The sequence below is a fragment of the Quercus lobata genome, chromosome 9 (assembly GCF_001633185.2).
Source record: "Quercus lobata isolate SW786 chromosome 9, ValleyOak3.0 Primary Assembly, whole genome shotgun sequence".
In the NCBI taxonomy this organism is placed as follows: Eukaryota; Viridiplantae; Streptophyta; class Magnoliopsida; order Fagales; family Fagaceae; genus Quercus; species Quercus lobata.
In genome coordinates this window covers 3,968,729-3,993,130 of record NC_044912.1, presented here as the reverse complement: position 1 = coordinate 3,993,130, position 24,402 = coordinate 3,968,729, and the positions used below count along the sequence as shown (strand labels likewise).

General features: G+C 34.9%; 2 protein-coding genes across 5 annotated transcripts; one reads left to right on the top strand and one right to left on the bottom strand.

Moving 5' to 3' along the window:
- The first annotated feature begins 237 nt into the window (after positions 1 to 237).
- On the top strand, positions 238 to 12,073 carry LOC115959147. 4 transcript variants are annotated; one of them, XM_031077454.1, is made up of 13 exons: positions 238 to 348; positions 470 to 619; positions 4,371 to 4,462; positions 4,990 to 5,771; positions 5,887 to 5,974; positions 6,075 to 6,473; positions 6,562 to 7,369; positions 7,881 to 8,440; positions 9,039 to 9,533; positions 10,457 to 10,603; positions 11,209 to 11,316; positions 11,510 to 11,591; positions 11,720 to 12,051. In XM_031077454.1, the coding sequence occupies exons 3-13, from the start codon at positions 4,373 to 4,375 to the stop codon at positions 11,773 to 11,775; spliced, it is 3,615 nt and encodes a 1,204-aa protein (XP_030933314.1). In that variant the 5' UTR covers positions 238 to 348; positions 470 to 619; positions 4,371 to 4,372; the 3' UTR covers positions 11,776 to 12,051. The 4 variants fall into 4 exon arrangements, with proteins under 4 accessions (XP_030933314.1, XP_030933316.1, XP_030933313.1 ...); XM_031077456.1 differs by having other exon boundaries at positions 238 to 359; positions 11,510 to 11,575; XM_031077453.1 differs by having other exon boundaries at positions 238 to 359.
- A 10,480-nt stretch (positions 12,074 to 22,553) lies between these two features.
- Positions 22,554 to 23,012, bottom strand: LOC115961074 (TMV resistance protein N-like). Its single transcript, XM_031080119.1, has one exon. It carries the CDS (start codon positions 23,010 to 23,012, stop codon positions 22,554 to 22,556), a length of 459 nt encoding a protein of 152 aa, XP_030935979.1.
- Between the last annotated feature and the right edge of the window lie 1,390 nt (positions 23,013 to 24,402).

Genomic DNA, 24,402 nt, shown 5'->3' with positions numbered 1-24,402 from the left:
AATAAATTTTTTTTTTTGCAAATTAAAAATTAGCTAATTAAAGTATTGATAAATCATGAATCTAAATGATAAATTCCTAAACTAGCTTGTTTCATTTGTTTGTAATCAGGTTATTGGATTTATCAGATATTGTGAGGCCCATAAAGTTGGGTTCCATAGCCCATATGATTAATATAAAAAAGAAAGAGGAGGCTTCGGGCCGGACCATTTTTTAAAGGACACTTGATATCTCAGAAGTAAAGTACCGCCTAATCCTGCGTTTCCCTCGTTCATCACTCTCTCAGTGGAATCTGCTTGATTTGTTCTGATTGCAGCAAATAGCTTTTCAAAGGAGTATTGGAAGCTCAGGTTTGATACGGGTAATACGAGGAAAAAAAAGGCCTTTGATTTTAATGACATTTGTGACCTATTGCTTTTATGTGACAAGGTTGTGCTAATGGTTTGGTTTACTGCGTATTCTTCTTCAAAGGTTTGCAAAGTTGCTCCTATTCCTGGTGAGACTAAAGTGGCGGTATATTATCCTCACAAGTCACAAAGAGGAGCAATTTGATTGACAGCCCTAGAGTTGTTTATAAGAGCAGTGACTCTGAAATAGATGTTGTACTGACTGAAGGGTGTGGTATGTTCTAATTATGTGCTTCCATGATTAAGTTTAACCAATTTTGAAACATTTTTTTTCTGATGCTGTTGTTATAATTATCCTATTTTTTATCAACTGTGCCTTTGGTTTCTAAACTGTGGAATACAGTAATGAGCCATTGAAGCAATATAATCATGATTGAGTTACATTATGCAGTAAAGTTGTGGTCAAACCTGTATTGTGTGTGCCATATGATTGGGCATCATGTTCAAACTGTCTTGAGCTTGATTTTAAACTGTTCAAGGTTAATATAGTTTATCTTAGGAATAGAAGCTGATATAAGCTCATGCAACTAGAATAAACATCTTCCCTATATTTATATTGCAATAGTTATTCATCCTATTTATTTGGTATTAGTCTTTTCTAACAATTCGACCAACATTTCTAAAACTGGTTTGCTTTTAGCCATGTTTTGAACCTTTTTGGTTTGGTATTGCAATGGTATTTGAGAATTCTTTGATTTTCTAAAGGAGTTGTAGTGCTTAGAAGATACCTGTTGGCATTGGTTGTTGTTAACTGCATATGTGTTTTAGGATATAATAATTTAGAAAAAAATCAAACAAAAAGTGGTAAATTATGTTTTCCTTTTCTTTAGAGATGTAATTAAGAGTTGATTTTTGCTCCAACTGACCTTTTGACGATGCCTTTACCTCCATAAAGTAACCAATTTTAATTACTTATCCTCCTTTTCATTTCAAATGGTTCACTCTGGCCAAGGTATAGCTAGTTTCAACTTTCAACTAGCAACTACTTGCACTAGTTCTTTCTGCATACATTAGGTCCATGCACCATTAATAGATACACAGGATTACATAGATATGAGATTTTTAAACACTATATTGTGCAGGGTATGTGACTATATTTTATTGTTGCACTTCTAGGAAATGTAATTGCAGCTGATAAACCTACTGCTTGGGTTGATTGGTGCCTTTAGCTGAATATTAGTTCAATACCAATTTTCACAACTCCAATAAAACAACTCCTTTTGAAGCCCTATATGTTTATCCACCACCAAGATTAATGGATTATGTCCTGGAACAACTAGAGTGGAGGTAGTTGATATGCATCTCAGGTCCAGACATTAGATATTGTCATTGCTAAGGCATAATTTGGTTTTAGCTCAAGAAAGAATGAAGCTACAAACTAATAGGCATGGGTCTGAAAGGTCATTTGAAGTGGGGGAGTGGGTGTATTTGAAGCTATAACCTTATAGACAGAAGTCAATTAATCATAAAACTCTTGGCAAGCTAGCTCCTAAGTACTATGGACCATTCCATGTTCTGCAGAAGATAGGTGAAGTAGCTTACAAGTTTTCCTACCCTCCAATGCCTTAATTCATCCTGTATTTCATGTGTCCTGCCTTAAGGCAAAACTAGGACAACAAGTCATTCCCATTCCTACCTTACCTGATATTACTGCAGAAGGCATTGTTAACCCTGAATCTGTTGCAGTGCTGCAAGAGAGGTCTCACAGGCTTCGAAACAGAACCATCTCTCAGGTATTAGTCCAGTGGCAAGGAAGCAATCAAGATGATGCAACTTGGGAGAACTTATACAGTTTTCAAGAACAATTCCCTCACCTTGTGGGCAAGGTGCTTTAAAAGAGGGGGGGGGGTAATGTTAGGATCTTTGGCTAAGTGAGTGAGTGTAGGAAATTGTATAGTGAGCTGCTGTGCCATATAACTGCTAAACTATTAGTAGTTAGTTGAGATTCCTATTATGTTTGTTAGTTACAGCTAAGGGATAGACATGTACTAGTATATAGAGGGTACTTGATGTATGAGGGAATTAAGCAATGAAATAATCTCTTTTGTCAGTTACATTCTATTCCTATCTCTCTCTCTCTCTCTCTCTCTCTTTTCCCCAATTCTTGGAGGCTAGCTGCCCTCGAAGTCAGCTGCTCTATCATAGATTCTGGTTTTGCAGAACCTTATCAGACGGAGCCATCTTCGAAAAAGAAAACAAGTCTGGCCTGGGAGTTGTTATACGCAATCATGAAGAGATTTATTCCCCAGTTGACCACCTCCTCCCATTTATAGGGCATACTAGGAACTAAACTAAGCTCCATTATGGCTTGCCAAATTCTTTTGCTAAAAGGGCACTCAAAGAACAAGTGCTTCCTAGTTTCAATAATCATTCTGCAGTAGGAGCATAGGCTATCCCCAATGTTTCCCCACTGTATCAACCTTACATTAGTTGAGAGTCCATCTTTCATTGCTAATCACCCTATGAAGCTGTGCTTTGGTATTGCAGCAGAGAACCAAATCAGCCTCCGGCAGGGGACCTTGCTCTTCTTTCTTTGAAGATGATTCCAGGTGTCAGCAATGCCAAATTTCCCTAAAGGAGATGCAGTCCGGATTACTCTATCATTCTCTTTGAGATCTATCGATTGGAGTTTACTTTGAATCTTGACCAAATCTTCAGACCTAGCAGACCTCCAATGCCATTCCTTGTCTTTAAGTACATAGCAGAGCGTTGCCTCAAAAGAACTAGCTGCATCATAGATAACTCTAGGCCCATATGCCAGTTGTCCAGCCATAGGAATATGCTCTTTCCATTACCTACTTCATGCCTTACAAGCTTCTTGGCTTTAGTTCTAAGCTTCAATAGATTCCTCCAATTCCAAGAGCAATTCTGAGGAATACTGACAGCCCAAAACTGCTGCCCTTAATTAACATAGCATGCACCCCGGCCACCCAAAGAGAACCTGCTTGAGTGAAAAGATTCCAAATATGCTTCATAGCTGTTGCTTCATTCCAATCTTCCACCCTTTTAAGGCCTAGCCCTCCTTCCTTCTTAGGATAACACACCTGCTCCCATTAGACCTTAATATTTCCTTTAGATGCATCAGATTCTTTCCACAAAAACTGTAACCCTCAGCTCATGATGCAAATCCATTTGAGCAGTCATAAATTTTGATGATGGAGTTCTCTTTAAGATTACTCTTTCAATCTTCAGATATTATAAACCATTAAAAGCAGTTAAATCTAAAATCACCAATAATGTCTTCAACTGCCTTTCTAAATCAACACCCCCCGAGCTTTTTTCTGCCAATCCTATCCCAAGTGATATTTGGGCATTTGCAATGCCTTCTGGATCTGCAATGCGACAAATTATATAAATTATATTAGATGTCAACAATCAGCTTTCATTTTTAGCTAGTTGAGAACCATTTTTTTTCTTTTAAAAGTAAATAAGTATGAGATCTATATGTGCTAGGGGACCAAAATTAACCATACAATAAATCATTGTGCAACATGAAGTCAGTATTGTTAGTGATAGAATTCAATCTTTTCTGTTTCTGCTGTTTTTGTGAATCTTTGTAGGACTCTACCTTGTGTGTAAAGATGAGCACACGCATTTAAATGAAGTCAGTTTGTAAAGATTAGCACACACATGTAAACTCTGCAAATTGTTTTTTTGTAACTTAAAACCTGGTTCAGGTTTGTAAAAAATTTTCCTTTGTGTTTGCTTTGATGAAGTTTTTGAAAAGCTCTAACAAGTCAAGTTTTGTCTTATCACTGAGGCTGTTACAAATGTGTCTTATTATTCACGTGCATTGCATATAATTGCGTACGATTTTCATTAGTGGTTGTCTGAAATACAATTTATGTGACATATCACTATGGGGACCTTACAATAGTGTGTAATTTTTCACCTGCATTGCATTTAAGTTTTATAATCTTTAGTGGTTGTCTCCTTACAAATTCATTTCATTGCATTCGTGTTAGATATGGATCCTGGGCCTAGTGATGCAAGTGTTTTGACTAGACAAGCCGAGCATCGGTCCACTTGGATTTGGAATGGCCCTGACGAGGGTGAGGTATGTACTTCACTTGATATGATACTTTTAACAAAATATATGAGCCCTAGGTCCTACCAAGTGGCACATTCTTGGTAATTTTTTCACTTAGCCTTCCACCTCATCTAATAATTAATTAGTGCCATGTGTCACTCTTCTTTGAAATAAAAATGAGTACTATTCATTTAAACTTCCGCCTAAACAAAGGTATTGATGAATTAGTTCACGTAACATTCTAGTCAATCTAAGGTTTTAATGTAGTTATGCTTAAATCTAATGTCTTCTTTTTGTGTAAATCTCCATATCTTTATGTAAAAAGTAAGTTATGCTTATTTCAAATTTCTTTTCTTTATTTTAAAAAAAGAGTATATGTCACATTACTAATATTCTAATAAAGTAATGAGTTTTCGTTAGTGGTAACGTATGTGTCAAAAAAAACAAGTAATTGTTCTGTAAATACCATATCTATTTATAATTTAGTTTTTGATGGAAGTAATTATATTGTTATTACTGTAAATGATATTAACACATTGTTATTTCTTTTATAGGATATGCCGGGCGTATTAAAGTGTCGACACCGCTTTGTTGATTTGCTACGACATCAGCAGCTAGATCCACGGATTATTCGTTACATCGACGAGGCCGGTTTATCTGGGTTATATGGTGTCCCATTTATATCACTTGATCATGCATTGATCACTGCATTGGTTGAGCGCTGGCGTCCAGAGACCCACACTTTCCACCTACCCCATGGTGAGATGACCATTACTTTACAGGATATGGAGGTCATGATGGGGTTACCAGTAGAGGGGTTGCCAGTGATAGGGAAGACTAACTTGATTTGGGAGGAAGAATGTGAACGCTTACTTGGTGTTAAGCCTCCAGCCCCAGTACCAAAGCCTAATCAGAACAAGTCGGTGCTAGATGGGACAAGAATTAAATCAAAATGGCTCGCTAACCGCTTTAGAGCCCCCCTACCTGAGAATGCTAGTGAAGATTTGGTGCAACAATATGCTCGGTATTATTTACTTGAGCTGTTGGGTGGCAGCTTGTTTATGGATACCTCGGGAGGACGGATCTCTCTTTTATATCTTCAGTTCTTGGATCCCATTAGTGATGCCAAGAAATACAGTTGGGGTAGTGCAGCCTTGGCATGGTTGTATAGGCAGCTATGCAATGCCACCGACCTGAAGGCGAAGCATATTAGTGGTGCACTACTCTTGGTGCAGTTGTGGGCGTTTTCTAGGTTCCCACACATGGTTCCAAAGATGAAGGAACCACTTCAAGGTGCTCTGGACCAGGAATTGCCGCTAGGTCCTCATGCCATTAGGTACATACTATTGTATCCTTATTGTGTCACTATTCTTGTATGGTTTAATTACACCTTAGGCATTATGAGTTTTATGTAAATAACTAATGAGCATATTATGCTGCATGTTGGCTAGATGGCAAGGGGCAAAGTGCACAAAAAACGCTCCCACACACGTACTAGAGGCATATCGTGCCTCATTTTCTACGACCCAGGCCCATCAGGTATCATACCTGTTTTTAGGCATCATTTTTCATTTTATGTTTATGATCATTCATGTAAATATATTGTTAATACTGTTGCTTTTATTATTGGCTATTGTAGATTGTCTGGGAGCCATATAAGGAGGTATTGAGTACCCTGCCCACTTATTGTACTGCAGGCCAACGAGTATGGAGGTCTGTTGTCCCACTGATTTGTTTTTGGATTGTAGAGTTTCATCACCCTGAACGTGTCCTACGTCAGTTCGGCATGCAGCAGGGTGAACCACCTATTGTTAACACTTCAGTTAAGCTTCATCGGATAACCTTGAGGGCGAAGATGGATAAAGACTGGAAGAAAGAACACGCTGTGTATATTCAGAAATGGGATAGTCGTGACCAGCGTGTACATGATGCACCTGTGTTTGATGGGTTTATGCAATATAATCATTCATATATGAAGTGGTATCGCCGTATCACTCGATGTCATATCAGTCGCAATAGTGCAAAATGGGACATTATAGTAAGATTATAATGTTGATTGTATTATGAATTGTGTTCGATTGCATGGTTTGTGTTCCATCTACTAACACTACTCTCTTATATGACAGGTTAACACCCAGCTCCGTATGCTAAGCAGGTGCCAACCAAATTCTGAAAACTATAAGGACATCATGGATGTCCTCGACTTAGTGGGTGAGATGAATCGGGTCAATCTAGATAGTGCTTGCACTGTAAGCTCCACGAGGACATCGGCTGCAGGGCATGGCAGGCGAAGTGGAGGGCGTGGCAGGCGACGTGGAGGGCGTGGCGGGCGACGTGGAGGGTGTGGCTTTGGATGTGGCAGCTCACATGATCAGGAACACTCTGATTCTGATGAATACCCTCCATCTGCAGCAGATACAGACTCTGATTCTGATTATGGCTTGTCCATTGATGACACTGGGATACGCCCATGCATGATCCATGATGATATTGGGCCATCCACTACTCATGACGCCCCACCGTCCCCCCTACCCACCACTCTCCATGATGATATTGGGCCATCCTATACTCATGATGCCTCTTCGTCCCCCCTACCCCTCACCCCCAATGACGATACTGAGCCATCCACTACTCATGGAACCCCTTGGTTTCCCCTACCCCCCACCCCTATGTCTGCCACACTCACCACTAATGTTGCCTCCACGGACCTGGCTGGTGGTTCCTCAAGGATATTTATACCCATCCTTGGCCTACCCACACCACATCACCATTTTCCTACAAGGTCAGCCCAGATACACTCACTCCCTAAACCCCAGCAAGAGGTTGCAAGGGTTGAGCAGCCACACAGTGAAAATGTTGAGCAGCTAGAGCCTCCACCGCCCAAATATTTGAAACGCACTCGAAATGAAGAGAGTAGCTGTGGAACTGGTGAAGGTATTCCAAATGCTTTATTCTGTTGCTCCTCATCTTTTGGGGTTCTATGTGCATGAAACAAATATATTTTTGTTTATAACAATTACAAGTATATGGAATGTGTTATGTATAACATGGATTATTATGGGCACTTCTAGGTAAGATGAGACCATTTAAGAATAAGAGGAATAGTCCAAGTAAGATGAGACCATTTAAGAATAAGAGGAAAAGATGACTTTAAATACTTACTAACAAATGCTGATTGTTTTGACTACCCTATGGGAATTCCAAAATATAATACAAAATTATAAAATAGTAAAAATTGTATGACAATGATCATCAAAGTGTAGCATCTTTCCACCATTTAAAATGTAAATTCTAGATGTTGGAATTTGAAAAGCTTGACTTAGGTATACACTGATTTTTTTTTTCCTATTATTTTGTATAAGCAATTTCTCTATTTAGAGCTTTTTTGAATTTGTTTATGTATATTTTTTTGAAAAACCTGGTGAACTTACATTTGCGGAGGAAGAAATTGCATTGGAAACCACAACCATGGATGATTGTGCAGCTTCTCTAGCTTCTCTTTCTAGTGCTTCCACAGGAGATACCACTGATTGTGCTCTTGCTTGTCCATCCAACTCATTACCCACACAACTAACAACAACATCGATAGCTGAACAAAATCCTAGTTCATTACTAGTACAACAACAAGTACCCACACTAACATGGCCCAAGAACAGTGAGCTTGATCTTGATTGGATTGAGAATCTGATATCAATCTTTGACTGGTCTTCCAAGAATCTACCACCCTCAGAATTCCCACTAGTACTTCCAGTTCAAGCCTTTGATACTCTGATTCTTACCGCATCGAAGATCCTCCACAAGGAGCCTAATTGTATCACAATTGATCCTGTTGAGTCAAGCTCTGTGGTTGTTGTCGGTGACATTCATGGCCAATTGCATGATCTCATATTTTTATTGAAACATGCTGGGTTTCCTTCTCAAAATCGATTCTTTGTATTCAACGGCGATTATGTTGATCGAGGAGCTTGGGGCCTCGAGAGTTTCCTTCTCTTGTTGGCCTGGAAGGTATTTCATGTTTTTCTTATCAATAAAAAATCCAACTTTACTTCATTACAAATTCAGCAAGTTTTTGACTTTGTTTATTTCAATCATAAATTCTTTTTAGAGATATATGGTTTTAGTTAAAACAAGCTGTTCCCCTCTCAATGGTTTGCTAAATGTCTAAGTTCCATGCCTGATTCTTGTTCATTTTGCAAAGAGTGATGTTATGGATACTACAAACTACCTGAACTTTACAAACTGTGTCACTAGTCATAGAAAAGTAATCCATAAATCATTTCTGATGTTGTTAAAATCCACCAATTACATTCATCAACATGTCAGTTTTTTAGTTTGTAAACCTTATGTAGTAGAATTTATTGTAGCATTAGCATTTTACTTTCTCAAATAATAGCATCTTCTACTATATTCAGTATACGTATAGCTTGTTTTAGTTAAAGCTATAGATGTCTAATTATTAATTAAATCAGGGTTAAGGATGCCTACCAATCACTTCCCTAGATCCGTAAAAGTGGGAGTTTTGTGCATTTTGACACTTTTTTTTCTTAAATTATTGTCTAGTGATTGATGAATTTATGTCGTTATGGGATGATTTTCTGGCCAGGTCTTTATGCCAGATAGAGTATTTCTTCTCCGTGGAAATCATGAGTCCAAGTATTGCACTTCCAATTATGGCTTTGAGAAGGAGGTGCTGACAAAGTATGGAGATAGTGGTAAGCATGTGTATCGGAAATGTTTGGGATGCTTCGAAGAGCTTCCTTTGGCCTCTATTATAGCCGGGTGTGTATATACCGCTCATGGAGGGCTTTTCCGCAGCATACCTTTGGTCCCATCAAAGAGATCAAAACGGAAGAAGAGGCGTAGAGTAAGTTTCAACTCCGAGCCCAAGTCATTATCTCTTGGCTCTTTGGAGGAATTATCTGGAGCTCGAAGGTCGGTTCTTGATCCTCCATGGGAAGGCTTAAATCTGATTCCTGGTGATGTGCTATGGTCAGACCCATCAATGACTCCTGGTCTTTCTCTGAATGAAGAGCGAGGCATTGGACTATTGTGGGGTCCCGACTGCACTGAAGACTTCCTCAAAAAGTTCAATCTAAAGGTTATATTAAAAGACCATTTTAATTTTAAAGCTGATACAGATATCTTGTGATTTCTGTCATCATAGGCATGGTTTATTTTGACTGGTAATCTCTAATTGCTTAATGGAAAATTTCAGCGTAACAAATTTTTATTTATTTAAAAATTGATCAATTGCACGTAAGATTAAATTTTGAAAAATGTGGTCATCTTTTGTGTCAATTTGATATTCAACATCTATGAGAATATATTTTTCATGTTTGTGTTCATAAATGTTATTTAATAAAAATATTATAAACATCTTATTATCATTAATGTTCCTCTTCCATATAAATGTAATTTAGTGGCTGACAGTTATGCTATTCTTGACTCATACTTTCCCTTTTTATAAAGTACCTAGTTTTAAATATGTGTTTATTTTTTTACTTCTATTTGTTGTTATCGCTCAAGATCTACTGAAGTGATTTACCATCTTAACTGATACTTTTTTCAACTTCTGACTTGATGCAAAAAGACAACATAACTTTTTTTTTTCTTTTTCTGGACAATACAATATAACTCTTTAATGGCTTTCTTTTGATAGGTAAATAAAACTCCCACCAATATGGAATTGAATGCTAATCTCATTTGGTCTGTAGTCCATTGGCAGCTCCCTTAATAGCACTCAATGGTTTTGGTTTCTATTTGAAGGTTAAAATTTATATGCAAAATATAGTTTTGCAGTCTGCCTTTCTTTACATGAATGAAACTGTCTGTTGCTGTTGAAAATGAAGCAACATACAACATTTGGTAATTGTTTGTTGTAACTCCATAGTAAAACCATTTATACAGGTTCTTTGTACTTGTTTGTGTTTATTTGTTGGTGTTTGTAATCTTTTATGGAAGCATGCTGGCATTTAATTTTCAAACTAATATCGTGGTTATCATTTGTTGATTTTGTCCCAGTTAATCATCAGATCACATGAAGGCCCTGATGCGAGGGAAAAGAGGACTGGTTTTGGAGGAATGGATGAAGGATATACCATTGATCATGTTGTGGAGTCAGGGAAGCTGATCACTGTGTTTAGTGCTCCAGATTACCCCCAGTTTCAGGTTTCTATAGGCTCTTCTTTTTTAAGATTTGTTGCTGCCAAGACGTTTTTTCATGCTTATATCTATATGAATTTCTTGTATGCTTTTACCTAAAGAAAAATTTGAATGCATTTGTTTTATAACATTTAGAATGAGTCTTTGTTTCTTATTGTATTGGAAAATAGTTAATACTATAAGTTCCTAAATAAGTGGAAATTATTTAGAAATGGCAATAAAAACTTTTCATGTACAGTCAATCTTCATCAATATATAGTATTAATGAGGGATTAGGGTTCAAGTGATAACCTAGTGGTTATGACATCCTTTGTAGTGCCCCATGTCTCTGGGTCAAACTCCCCCCCACTCTCCCCTCCCCCACTATCTACTTATAAAAAAAGGTATTCATGAGTTGGTGCTCAAGGATTTCCAACTCTTTCCATTTTTACATTTGGCTTGACTGGAAATCTAAATAGGAAGAATGGATTTATGCCACTGTTGAAGGATGTTCTCTGTTTTTTTTTTTTTAATTAACCTTGTATGTTTTAATTACTGAATTTAAATCTTTTCATATTGTTTGCTACATCATCTGTAATCTGTCCCAATGAAATGTCTTGTATGCCATGCAGGCAGGAGAGGAGAGATACAAAAATAAAGGGGCGTATGTTGTTCTGGAACCCCCTAATTTTGATAATCCAAAATTTTACAGCTTTGAAGCAGTTGCTCCAAGACCACAGGTATTTAATAACACTCATTTTTTAATTGGGAAAAATTATGATTATTTTCGGGTTTTACATAATTTTTTTGATAGTATGAGGATAATCATAGCAACAAGCTCCATCAGAAGCGGGGGTGCTTTTGCTGATGTATTTCATATTTTTTAGTTTTTTTTTTTTTTTTTTGGGTGACAATGTTTCTTAATGGATGCAGGTGAATCCCTATTATGACTATGTAGATGTGATTGACTCTGATGAAGAATTGGACCTGGCATCAATGGTAACTACTTCTGAAGGTTCATAATCACTTGCTGCAAATGAAATTCATTGTTTTGAATTGTGCATGTATTGTCTCCATTATTTTTCTATTTATGTAAGAGGTTTCTTACACTTGGTTTCACTCACCATATTTGTGTTGTATTAGGCCACATCAGCTTATCAGTAACTCCACATCTCGAGACAGGGATAGCCAAAATTTGAGCAGCCACTTCTGGAGAGTACAGCTCTCTAGCCGTCCTGTTTTCAAGTCAAATTGTAAAGATAACATTAAATACCAATTAACAGATGTAGGCATGTAGCTTGTTTTGATTTCTGTAAGGATTCCTAATTGCGTAACCTAGGTCCTTTCCAATTGAAAAATATTGATACACGCACCTGAATGTTTATAACAATGTAGCTTCTTTCCACTATGATCATACACGAGGCAGAAGCAACGAAAAGAAGGGGAGGAATATGACCCAACTTAAATTTGGACATAACACTTCGGATCTTTCCACTACAAAATATAATACAGCAGGCTAAAACAACAAAACTAAGGGGAAAAGTATGAAAAAACATATATTCTGGAAGTAACTCATCAAAACCACGATAACAACAAGAGCAGGACTTACCAATCAAAGCAGGGCACCTTCTTTTGTTTTCAACGTTGTCTGCATGGTTGCTTACCTGCTTGAGCTTGACTACTTTGACGAAAAATATGCGCCAGAGGATTATGTTAGTAATTCATGGCTTAGTATGTTGTATGCTCAGGTTTAACTTCTGTAATCCTTTAATTCTAATTCTATTTGAGTCGCTTTGATAGGGTAGCCAACTAAGTCTTCAGGTTTGTTTTATCATGTGAAATGAGCATGAACAATTTGGCCCTGGACATGCTCCAATATACAATTTTCAGTCAATAATTTCATTCAGAGTTAAAAATATAAAAGTAAGAAAAAATATAAAAGTAAGAAAATTTCAAGAACATCAAGAGGCAATTGCACAAGAGTCAAATGGTAAAAGCTTACATAATTAAAGCGCAATATTATTACTAAGTATTAAAAGAGTTTCAGACTATTAATATTACACATGAACAGGGTAATTACGTGGGTAGTGCTTGTGGACTTCTAAAATTATGACAGGGTAGGCAGTGAGGAGGGTTGGGAGAGATTCAGATTTTGATCCCGCTGCCCAAAGTATGAGCCCAAGTCAAGAATGGGGACAAGAGTACAGAGTGGCCTCCACCTGCTTGACAGAACGCTTGTGGAGACAGCACCTTGGATTGGTAGAAACGAGAGGTTGTGGCAGTGTTGAGTAAAGGATAGGGAACTCTCACATTTCTCTGCCTCTCTCTCTTCTCTGCCCTTTTGATTCCAAGCTGTGATTCAGTGTGTGTGTTTCTTTTTTGAGTTTCCACTCTTTAATGAGAATGTGGGGGAGTGAGAGGCATAATTTTAAACGGAAGATATTGACATAGAGATATAACAGTAAACAACAAGAAGAAGCTTTTTGTTGCAATTCATTGTTTGTCCTATTCAAATTGCTAGGAGTCTCACTGAAAACTCTAATCAAACATATGGTGGCAATCCATTAATAAATGTACACAAGAAAAAGATAATGTAGCAACCAATAGAACTTGAATTAAGAAGAAAGACTGACTTACAGGGAAAAAAGTTGATTAACCTCACTTTCACTTAGCTCTTTACGATATTCTTTGTACTCACTTGACTCCTCACAGTCTGAGTTACTGTGGGCCATAATTTCTGGCAGCCTTTCAATCCTTTTTGGGTGAGGTTCGTTATTAGAGCTTCCAACCTCATCATAGTCATCATGGGTTTGCTTAGCTTTGTAACCTTCCACTGCTGCCATTGAATTTTTGAAAATATGATAGGGAACATCCAAGCCCTTATAAGGAGTGATGCTGTTATTGCTTCTCTCAGGCATAGTTTGGTTAAAATATTCGATGGAATACTAAACAACCCAGCTGAAACAACCAGCCGTGACCACGCACCTATCTGGTTATCAATATTTTAAAATAAAACTGAATCCTTTCATTTCTTTCTCCTACCCTTGCAGCTCTTCTCCAACAGGATTGGTTGCCAGTTTGAACACTTTCTAAAGGTCTGGACTTGCTTATCCTGTTGCTGGGTCTTTTCTTTGTTTATTATCTATTAGTTACCCTACTCATGGAAATTAAACTTTTACAATACATGACCACATTAATGGCAAAGAGAGGCTCTTTCTTCACGGTTGCCTTGTTCTTGTAAGTTAAAAAGGACCAAAAATTAGAGACAAAAGACAATGAGAAGTACATAAGTTCTCTAAATTGCTCCCAATTCCCTTCATCCAGCTCTTCATCCATGCCTGAATCAAGTAAGGCTATATAAAATTAGTTCTAACGGAAAGATCAATCCAAAAAAGATTTCTCCAGATATAAATAGGACAAAAAAAAATATGGTCTAAGGTTTCAGTTTCCTTGACACAAATAACATAAGTACTCATATCAGATGTCTTCTCAATTCTTCCCTCACAAGAAGAAAATTCAATAACATCCTCCAACGAACAACAATAATTTTAGACAGTAATTGTATCCTACATAAATGGTTTCAATGCTCAAGGTCTTCATTTAAAGTTGGGCCAAGTAAGATCATAAAAGACTAGCCAGCTTGGTTTCTACAATTCCTGGTATGCAACAGCCATTATCCTTTTTCTACCAATTAAGCCCGAGATTTGGGATGAGGCCTTATGAACATGTCAGCAACACCAACAAGAGTTGTAAAATTCTCTCAGCACCATTTTGGCTATGGAGTTTTAAACTAATTCATAACTCCACCCGAGAGTATCTTTGTCTAGCACATTTGCCTTAACTTTTGGAGAACTAAGCATTTTTATTGGATGTCCTTTGGGGACATCCAATAAAGTTGGAACCATATGTATATACTTGGATGTTTATAATAGGTATATTATCAATTCGCTTTGAAATGCAATGCATCAAGCTACAATGACAAAACAACGAAGAAAATGTGACAATGCCTAAATTCTAGACATGATGCATCAAAAAAACAATAACAAGTACAACAGGGCTTACAATTCTAACAAGACGACCTTCTCCATTTATCAACCTTGTCTACAAAGTTGTTTGTATGCATAAATCTAGTTTATATATATCTAAAAGCTGAGAAGTAAAATTTAAAGATGTTGTACTCCTGTTGAGCCATCTCATTAGCCATGTCATACATTTTTTTTTTTTTTTTTTTTTTCATTTCCTTTATGATTTTTCTATTTTATTATATAAAATAATTAAATATAATTAATGGCAAAACCTGTTAATGCACTCCATTACTATTCACATGTTACTCACTTGTTTTAAATGCAAATATTTGACTATTCAACTTCCTCTTTTTTTTTTTTTTTCATTTGTTTTATGATTTTTATATTTTATTTTATGTAAAATAATTAAATATAATTAATGGACAAACTTTTAATGCACTCCATTACTATTCAACATGTTACTATTCACTTGTTTTAAATGCAAATATTTGACTACTCAGCTATCCATTTTTTTTTTTCATTTCCTTTATGATTTTTATATTTTATTTTATATAAAATAATTAAATATAATTAATGGACAAACCTGTTAATGCACTCCATTACTATTCAACATGTTACTATGCACTTGTTTTAAATGCAAATATTTGACTATTCAGCTACCCAAATTGATTTCAACTTTTCATTTTCTTCTTTCTAATTTCAAGTAATTGAATATTTAAACTTTTCATCTTTCTATTCTAAAGAAAAAAAAAGCTCTTCTTCTCTTCCTCCAACCTTTCCCCTCCCTCTTTGCCTTTTTATCTCCCTATTACTCTTTACTTTACTGTTAAACTTTCTTCATCATTTCCTCTTTCTTATATTTTACCTCTTCCTCTCACCATCTTATTTTGTATAAATTTGATATCATTTATTCAATTCAATCCATATTTTTTTCCACACAAAAACTGTGAGTACTCTCTCTCTCTCTCTTTATTGCTTGATTTTTGTTCTTTCTTATAACTCTAATTTAGGTTGATGGTTTTTTTATTTAATTTTTTTGGTTGTATTTTTTAAATTACCTATCACAAATCACTCTTATAGCTTTGGTTGAATTTTGGTTTGGGTTAATATGTAATTTTTTTTTTTTTTAAATAGAAATTTGAGTTTATATCAAAACAAAATATACATGGCTAAAAATTCAAATGTGCCTACTAATGGACTTTCATTGAACAGAGATGTATTCACAATGTTTTTAGCTTCATATACTTCTTTGGTAATGTGAATTTGAGAAAGAGAAAAGGGTAGGCAAATGATGTATGGTCTTTTATAATCCCCTATGTCTTAAAGAAAGTAGAGAGTCTATTAGTCTCCCTTCTATTGGAATTTTGTATAGAAAGCCTTTTTCTTTGATATTTTGTTATTTTGTAATCGCTCTATAGTTTAAACTATGACAAAAAGTGAATAATTTTTTTTAATGGTAGAGTATCAAAAAAGTAAACAGATAGTACTTTAGTGGAGGAGTAAATTAAGGTAACTGTTTCAATTGTCATCAAATTTCCACTAAAGTACTTAGCCTGAAAAAATAAAATAATTTCCTCTAGACTAAAACAAGAAAAAAAGTGGATAAAAAAGCAAAATAAAGTGTATACAAAACTTTATACTAGTTACTAGGAACTTACTCATTCTTCTCTTTTTTTAATGGAATTAACTCTGAAGTCCTGCAATTGAAACAGTTGATTCTATTATCTGAGTGCTAATTAAACTTAATTAACTCCTAGAGCTTGACTTTTCTTCTTTTAGAGTACAGTGGTCGTTTTTCAGAGGGAAATACAAATTTGCATCTTATAGCGTGGAAGGCTTGTTAGTGTATTTTGCCATAACAGTCCATCATTAGAAGAGCGTGATACAACATTTTCTTTTGAGACTGCTCCTATCATATTTTGGAGTCATTAAATTATTTTGCAATGTATGTTTGTATACTAAGGTTATATTAAATTTTCTAATACTATGTTTTTAAGGACCATAGGCTTTGAATAAAAATCTGGGGAATGGGGACAATAGGTGTAGTAGCTTCATGGTTATCTGCTAAGTATTATTGATATTGCTTTCTTCCATTTAGACGTTTTCAAATAGAAGAAATATGAGGACATAATTTGTCACGTTTTCAAATAGAGGAAATATGAGACAGACATTGTCATGTGAATATCAAGTAGCATTTTAATGTTAGAAAACCCATAAAAATATAGTGTATTTATTATATTGTATTTATTTACTAATTTTTTTTTTAAAATATCTGAATAAGTTTTATTGTATTTTTTTCATAGTCAAAATTCCACTTATAAATCTCAGTAAATGTTTTTAATAATTCGATAAGCCTCAAGGTGACAATGCCCTCTTGATCCATGCCCTTTTTAATTTTTTCCCTCATCTCTAAAGGTGACAATACTCTTTTGTTTTATAGCAGCATATAGATGATCCGTAAAACTATTGCGGGTATCCTCTAAAGCCATGAAAGACATCATAGTTCCATTGTGGCTTCAGTGGCGACGCCACGTGCAACTCAGGGTGTTCCCAAGAACACCCTGACCTGAAAAAAAACCTGAATTTTTTTTTTATTTTTTATATTTTCTCTGTATTAGGAGCAACCTCAATCACAAAATTAGGAACACCCTCAAATTAAAAAAAAAAAAAAATATATATATATATATATATTTGTTCTACTTTCAAGCAAAAAAAAAAAAAAATTGTAACAGAGCCAAGCCCAAAAATTACAAAGGTAGCAAACCATGGATTCTCAAAAAAAAAAAAAAAAAAGGAGCAGCACCTCAGTCCCTAAAGGTCCAAATCAGAAATCACTAAAGGCTTTATCAAAAACAAAAAAGAAATCACTAAAGGGCCTAAAGCAAACCTAAAGATAGCAACTCCCCAATCCTTCACTCTCAGAGCAACGCTGCTTTAGCCTCCAGCCAATAGACGGAGATTGAATCGGTCACGTCATTGGAGAATCTCCAGATCGGATCAGATTGGCCCAGTCTAGATTGTCGTCGTCACCTGCTCGCCCCTATGCATTGCTCGTTGCTAACCCTTATCGGAGGACAGAGATTAGCAGATTGGTCGTCGCCTCGTCATTGCCTCAGCTGCCTCAGCCTTCAGGCCTCCCTTCTCGGTTGCTCCGGTGTTCCCTCCCTCAAGGTATTTCATTTTACTATGCTAACTTGAAACTTCTCTCTCTTTTTCTCTTTGACTCTCTCTCAGTCTCTCACTCTCTCTCTCCCTATTTGAATTGAAATGAATGAAACTCTCTCTCTCTCTCTCTCTCTTTATTCTTTAATAAGACTAACTCTCTCTCTTATGAAATCAATGAAACTCTCTCTATCTGTGATTGGCCGAACTTTAGCTTTATTAATTTTTTTGTCTGTTTTTGACTTTTTGAATTTGGCTTTATCAGTTTATCTTATTTGTTGGTGTTGGTGTGTGTAGTGTGTTGGTGTTGGTGAGATATTAATTGTCTTTTAGTGTAATGTGTGATTATGAAATTTTCTGATTGGCAGGGGGCAACAGGCATAAGGCGTGCTTGTGTGTTGAGTGGGGTGGGGGTAGATGGGCACATGGGGCTGGGCTACATATTACACTGCTTTAGTGCTTTAATTATTGTGCTGCACATGGGATGTGTAATGTGCACATCAGTGGCTCTTTTAGTGTAATTTGCACATGGAGCTAAACAATATAACAAATTAAAGCAGTATAATTAATGACAAACAAATTAAAGCAATATAGTTTATTGTTAGGCTAAACAACAATAATTAAAGCCGTATAAATAATTAATCAATACATTATAGAAAACAAACAAATTAAATTATGTTAAGCTAAACAACAATTAATAATTTAATAATTAATGAAACAACAATACAACAAATTATAGTTTATAAAAGACAAACAAATTTAGGAAACAACTAAACAATAAACTATAAGTTCATTTGAAATATTATTCAGCCAAAAAACTAAACAATAATAATTAATAATTTTATTAATATTTCAAATGAACTTAAAGTTTATTGTTAGGTACCTTTGTTCATTTCATTTCTTTTTATTTTTTTTCCTTTTGAGGTTTTTCGGTGTACAGAATACAAATTTGTTTTGGTTTTAAGAACTTTTTTTTTTCTTTTTAAAAGCACAAACTTCATACTGGCCAAATCTTGAATTTCGGCCGGTATTTACTGAAATGTCCCGAAACATCTGAAATAGACCGAAATGACCTGAAATTTTTTCAAAGTGGAATAGGAACACTTTGGACAAAATTCCTGGAATCGCCACTGTGTGGTGTTGAAGAAGAAAATGATGATGAAGATGCGACTTTTTGAGTGGTAATGTAAGCCCTTAGAAATATTTTTGACAAATCTAGATCTACAATCAAGATAACCTACACACACACATTCAACTAAAATGGAAAGAAAAATTAATGAAGAAGAGAATGATTTGACGTGGATTTTTCATTTCAAGGAGGGAGTGAAAGGAGAGAAATAAAAGAGATGGAACTGAAGTTGCGGAAGTGATTGAAAAACTCAAAAAATATAGGAAAAGAAATGCTGGATTCAGATCCTATTACATAATTGCCTTTTTAATAAAGGAATGGCCACTATTATATATGTATTTGTGAAAGATAGAAGAGGGATTCACATTCTCTGTTTAGTGTTTTCAGTCAACAACACTCATTTATTTAAATGGCCCTTTCTTTCCAGGAATTTCCCTGGCAAGACAGCGACTGAAACTTATTTTTTAACTCTAATGATAAACTCTTCCCCACGTATTGTTTGGTTGTTTAGAGGGCTGAACATTTACATGCTCTCCTTCTAGGCATCTTCTAGTCAAAACTCAAAAGGCGGACTCGAAGTTCTCAAATCCATAAGGAAAAAAGAAAACAAAATGAAAAAAAATCAAAGCCGGATTCAGTTTATCTTTATGTAATTTGCATGTTAAAAAAGAAAGAGAAAAAAGACTCTATTTGCATGTAATTTGTGTAAACGATACCATTCTACTAATAAATTTAAGAATGGGCATTGGGTATTGGAATCAAAGAGACATAGACAACAATTTTTTTTTTTTTTTTTTTAAAATTTTTGAGAAGGATTCAACAAATTAATTGTTTAAACAAAGTGAGTGTGAAAGTGAGAAAACAAAGACAAAAAATCATTCAACTATGTTAAACGAAATGGAAGATAATTATGAGAGACTAAAATAACAGCTTGACTGTTTGTCGTCATCAACATATATAATAAGGAATTTTTCTCTAAATAGCAAATGTAATCTTAAAATTTTACAGATTTCTATTTCTTTCTAAATTCTTTTTAATGTATGTTTTGTATGTATATATTAAAGTTATATTTATTTTTTGAATCATATTTTAAAGTTATGTTAAATTTTCTATAATAACTTTTTTTTGGAGCATAAAATTTCCTATAATATCTTAAGATTTCTAATAGCAGTTTCTCAAAAAAAAGAAAAAAAGAAAAAAAAAGTTTTCTAATAGCAAGTTTTTAGGGGCAATAGGCTTAAAAAAAAAAAGAAAAAAAAATCGTGGGACAATAAATTTAGCTTCATACTTATCCGCTGTAAAGTTTGTTAATATTACTTTCTTCAATTTAGACGTTGTTGTATCGTGGAGGGCATAAATACTCTAGTGGAAATTTATTTATTTATAAATACCAGGTTTAGTGTAAAGTTGAAAAGCTTAGTGGAAAATTATGTCATGGGGCGAGGTAAATTGTATGGGCTTTTAGTGCTCTTTTGATTATTGTGTTGACCTTGCATTGATCCATTTTTCAGTAAGATTATCTAATGGGATAAAACTATTTTCAAACATGTGAGAGAATGAGACACGAGATTAGGTAAGGGAAATAAACACAAGATTTTGATTCCTAACACATACCAATCTTCAAACCCCCCATCAAGTCTAAATCACAAAATCTACTGGCAAGACCAATGGCTTCCAACTCCACCGTCATTCAAGGTGGTAACTCCGTGCTCCTCAATGTCAACAATGGCCACAATGGATAACCTCATTGATCCAACTACAAGATCATGGCGAGTATCCATGATTGATCATGTTTTCCTCCCACATGAAGTTGAGGTTATTAAATCCATCCCTTTGAGTAATAGAGCGGTGCAAGACATCCAAATTTGGGCATACAAAAGCACAGGTGAATATTCGGTAAAAATTGCATATAGGATAATCCAAACGCAACATCTAAGATCTTCTCATGGCCAATCATCCAATCACTCACAAAGCAATAAAGTTTGGAAAGGAATTTGGGCGGCCAAGGTATGTAACAAAATCAAAACTTTCATTTGGAGAGCATGTAGAGATATATTGCTAACTAAAGCTAATCTAGCTAGAAGGAAAATTTTGTTTGATGCTGGATGTGATTGTTGTGAGGATGGGGTGGAGTTAACAGACCATGTCCTACTAAGTTGTACATATTTTGATATGGTTTGGAAGTCCACATGCTTGAGGGAGATCATGACTCATTGCACAAATCTCTCATTTGTGGATGTGGCGGATCAAATAATGCAAAGAAAAAATGACCCAGAGATTGCAATATTTTTCACAACCAGTTGGATGATTTGGAATAAGTGGAATGAGGCTCGCTATGGTACTCCACGTCCGGATCCCCCTGTTCTAGCTAGGTCTACTGTTGCCCATGCTTTAGAATACTAGGAAGCTAATTTTGGAGTTTTGTCTTGAGTTTTAGTAAAATAGTCTTGTTTTTTCTTGGGCATTTTTTGATGTAACTTTGATTACAGTTGCTGTTTTGGTTAGGTGGTGAGAAAGCTATGTGGCTATTTCAAATTTAGCATGGTTGTATGCTGTCTTGCTTTTTTATAAACTTATTATTTCTTTGAATAAAATTCTAGCGTTTACTTTCCCCAAAAAAAAAAAAATGTTCTTCCACATGTACTTAAAAATGAGTTTATTTGGCAAAAGTCTAGTGTTAGACGAGACTTTATTTCTTAGTGTGGGTTTGGATACAAGTCCATGTCCATGTTTGGCACTGTAGCGCGTTTTCAGCCTTTTTTTTCCCCAGTTTTTTTTTTTTTTTTTTTTTTTTTTTTTTTTTTTAAATCAAAATTATTCCTCTCTTTCAAATTGGTTAATTTGTTATAAAATAATTGATGGATTATGTTACAAAAAATAATTAATCCATTTCTATGTAAAATGGTTGCTAACTTTTTTTTTGGAAAACAATAACTATCCCTTATTAGGTGCAACAAGTTTGGTATTTATATATGGACTACTATATATCATGTAGATAAAAACCTTTATCATAGATATATTATTATTGTTTTTGCCACAAATTTAAATCATGTAAACTTAATAATTTTATATTATGTGTTAGCATCTTTTTTGCTTTTTCTTCTTCTTCTCCTCAAAAATATTATGTATCATCTTTAAAAGGATGCCAACAATATATATTGATCTTGCCAATTCCCCCCATCCCCCAAACTCCTATAAAGCGAACATTGTTAAATTCTATGGCCAAATATGTCTTCAATTCCTTCACTCGAGATTCTATCCCTACAAGGTCTTCGATATCTTCTAACAATGCATAACTCAATTTATGCCATAACTCTCCCACAATGTTTTGGATAAATTTTGACCCGAACGTGCAATAGAGAGATATCTGGTGAGTTTAAGAAAGAAATTTAAAGTTCTATTTTATTGGGTAAAACCAGAAAAATGTAAATATCTTTGCTTAAGACATAACTGAAAGAAATATGAAATATAAATTAATTGAATCAAGTGAAAATGAAAGAACCATGAACGTGTATGTAGGTATGCCAAAGGATCAAAACAAGAATAATGATAAGAAGTGTATTTTTTTGAACATTTAAAAGTAAAAAAATATTTTCAGATTGGATTAACTATTTTGTAAATGCCACCCTTTAAGATTGGCCACTTCTTTTAGAGCAGCTCTTCAGGTTTGCACCTTCTCTATGTGATCCTTGAAATTCTCCTCATGTGTAGCAAAGGCTTGGGCAAAACTTCTCATTTGTTTCTGCACATTAGATGGACCCACATCATAAAAAATTGGCAAAAATGTTATTCCTATCTCTTTCATGCATTGAATGATTTTTGCAAGTTCATCCAAGCACCATGTAGAAGATGCATAATTTTTTGAGAGAATGAAAATTGCAAACCAGGATTCTTCTATTACTTTCAAGAGATCTGGTGAAATGGACGTACGTCTCTCAAGTTTTTCCTCATCTCTACATGTGACAATGCCCATTTGTTTCAAGGCAGCATATAGATAGTCTATAAAACCATAGCGAGGATCCTCACCTCTAAAACTGAGAAAGATATCATATTTCCACCGCGGTGTTAAAGAAGAAGATGATGACGAAAATGAAGCTTTTTCAATGTTTATGGAAGCCATCGGAAAAATACTGGATAACGTGTAAAAATCCTAAGTGGAAGGTTGTTATAGGTTATTATTAGTGGTCAAAAAAGAAATTTCAGTAGTGGCTTCAAATTAGAATTAATAACAACTAACACTAGTGAAAAAGTTGTGAATGGTAGTATTTCTCAACAAAAAGAAAAAGAGCAATACACAAAAAATTTCACAACATTTTTTACAGCTTTGAGTTGACAAACTTTTACTAATTCTTATCTATGTCAACTATTAACACCACTTTTTTATGTACCACTATCAATCTGTCACATCAACATGTGTGAAAAGTTTTGTCAAGTTTTTAATATTGATAGACTTTAAAAAAAAAAAAATTATGTGGCTCATGTTAATTAGTAATTTTGTATCTAAAATAAGATAAGAGAGTTTAATTAATATTAAAATTTTTTTATTAAAAAAGTCATATTTAAATATATAAAATGCTTCAATTCAATTTTCACCTTAGGCCCCAAATGCATCAAGCCGCACCTTGTAGAGAAGAGGGAAACAAATTTTTCATGGATATTTTATTTCAAGGTGAGAAATAAAAGACATGGATGTGTGCAAGAAAAGTAAAAAGTTACGTGTTTGAGAATTCCAGCAATTGGTTCTTGTAAAGCTCTAAAACCTCTCTCAAGGTTTTGGGCATGGGCAATGCTTTCAAATATGATCATAACTTTTTCTTGTATCCTTACACTCCAACTAGTTATTCTCGAATACATTTACTTTTTGTTAGACTGTGAGTTATGCCATTCCACCTCAAAACCAATTGGTGATGAGGAAGATACACTCAAATTTTTTATGGCATCTGAAATCATGCCTTGCGGGCCTGGTTTTAGGGTGGTTGTAGGGAGTCAAATTGTGGTCCCCCCAACAATCCCTCACTCACAATGCCACTCCCGCGACTCGAAGCCATGATCTTAGTTCTGGTACCATTTATTGGACCATGAATCATGCCATTCCACCACGAAACCAACTGATAGTGAGGAAGACACACTCAAATCTTTTATAACATTCGACATCATGCCCTGTGACCCTGTTTTTAGAGTGGTTATAAAGAGTTGATTGTGGTCCTCCTAATACTCTTGACTTTACATTTTTGGTTTTTTTAAAACGTGTTACATGGGATGAAGTTGACTAGTGCAAATTTAGTGCAAAATTAATTATAAATTATTTCATGACTTAAAAAGGACATCAAATTCAATTTTAACAAATGACTGATTAAAAATATATTAGAAACCAAATAAGTTGTATATATTTTAATTAAAATTTTGTAATGCTGATTGGATATTAATTCTATTTTTCATAATATATTTAGTGTTTAATTTTACATATTTTTAATTCTTTTAACTCTAAATTTTTTTGGCTTATGCCTTTT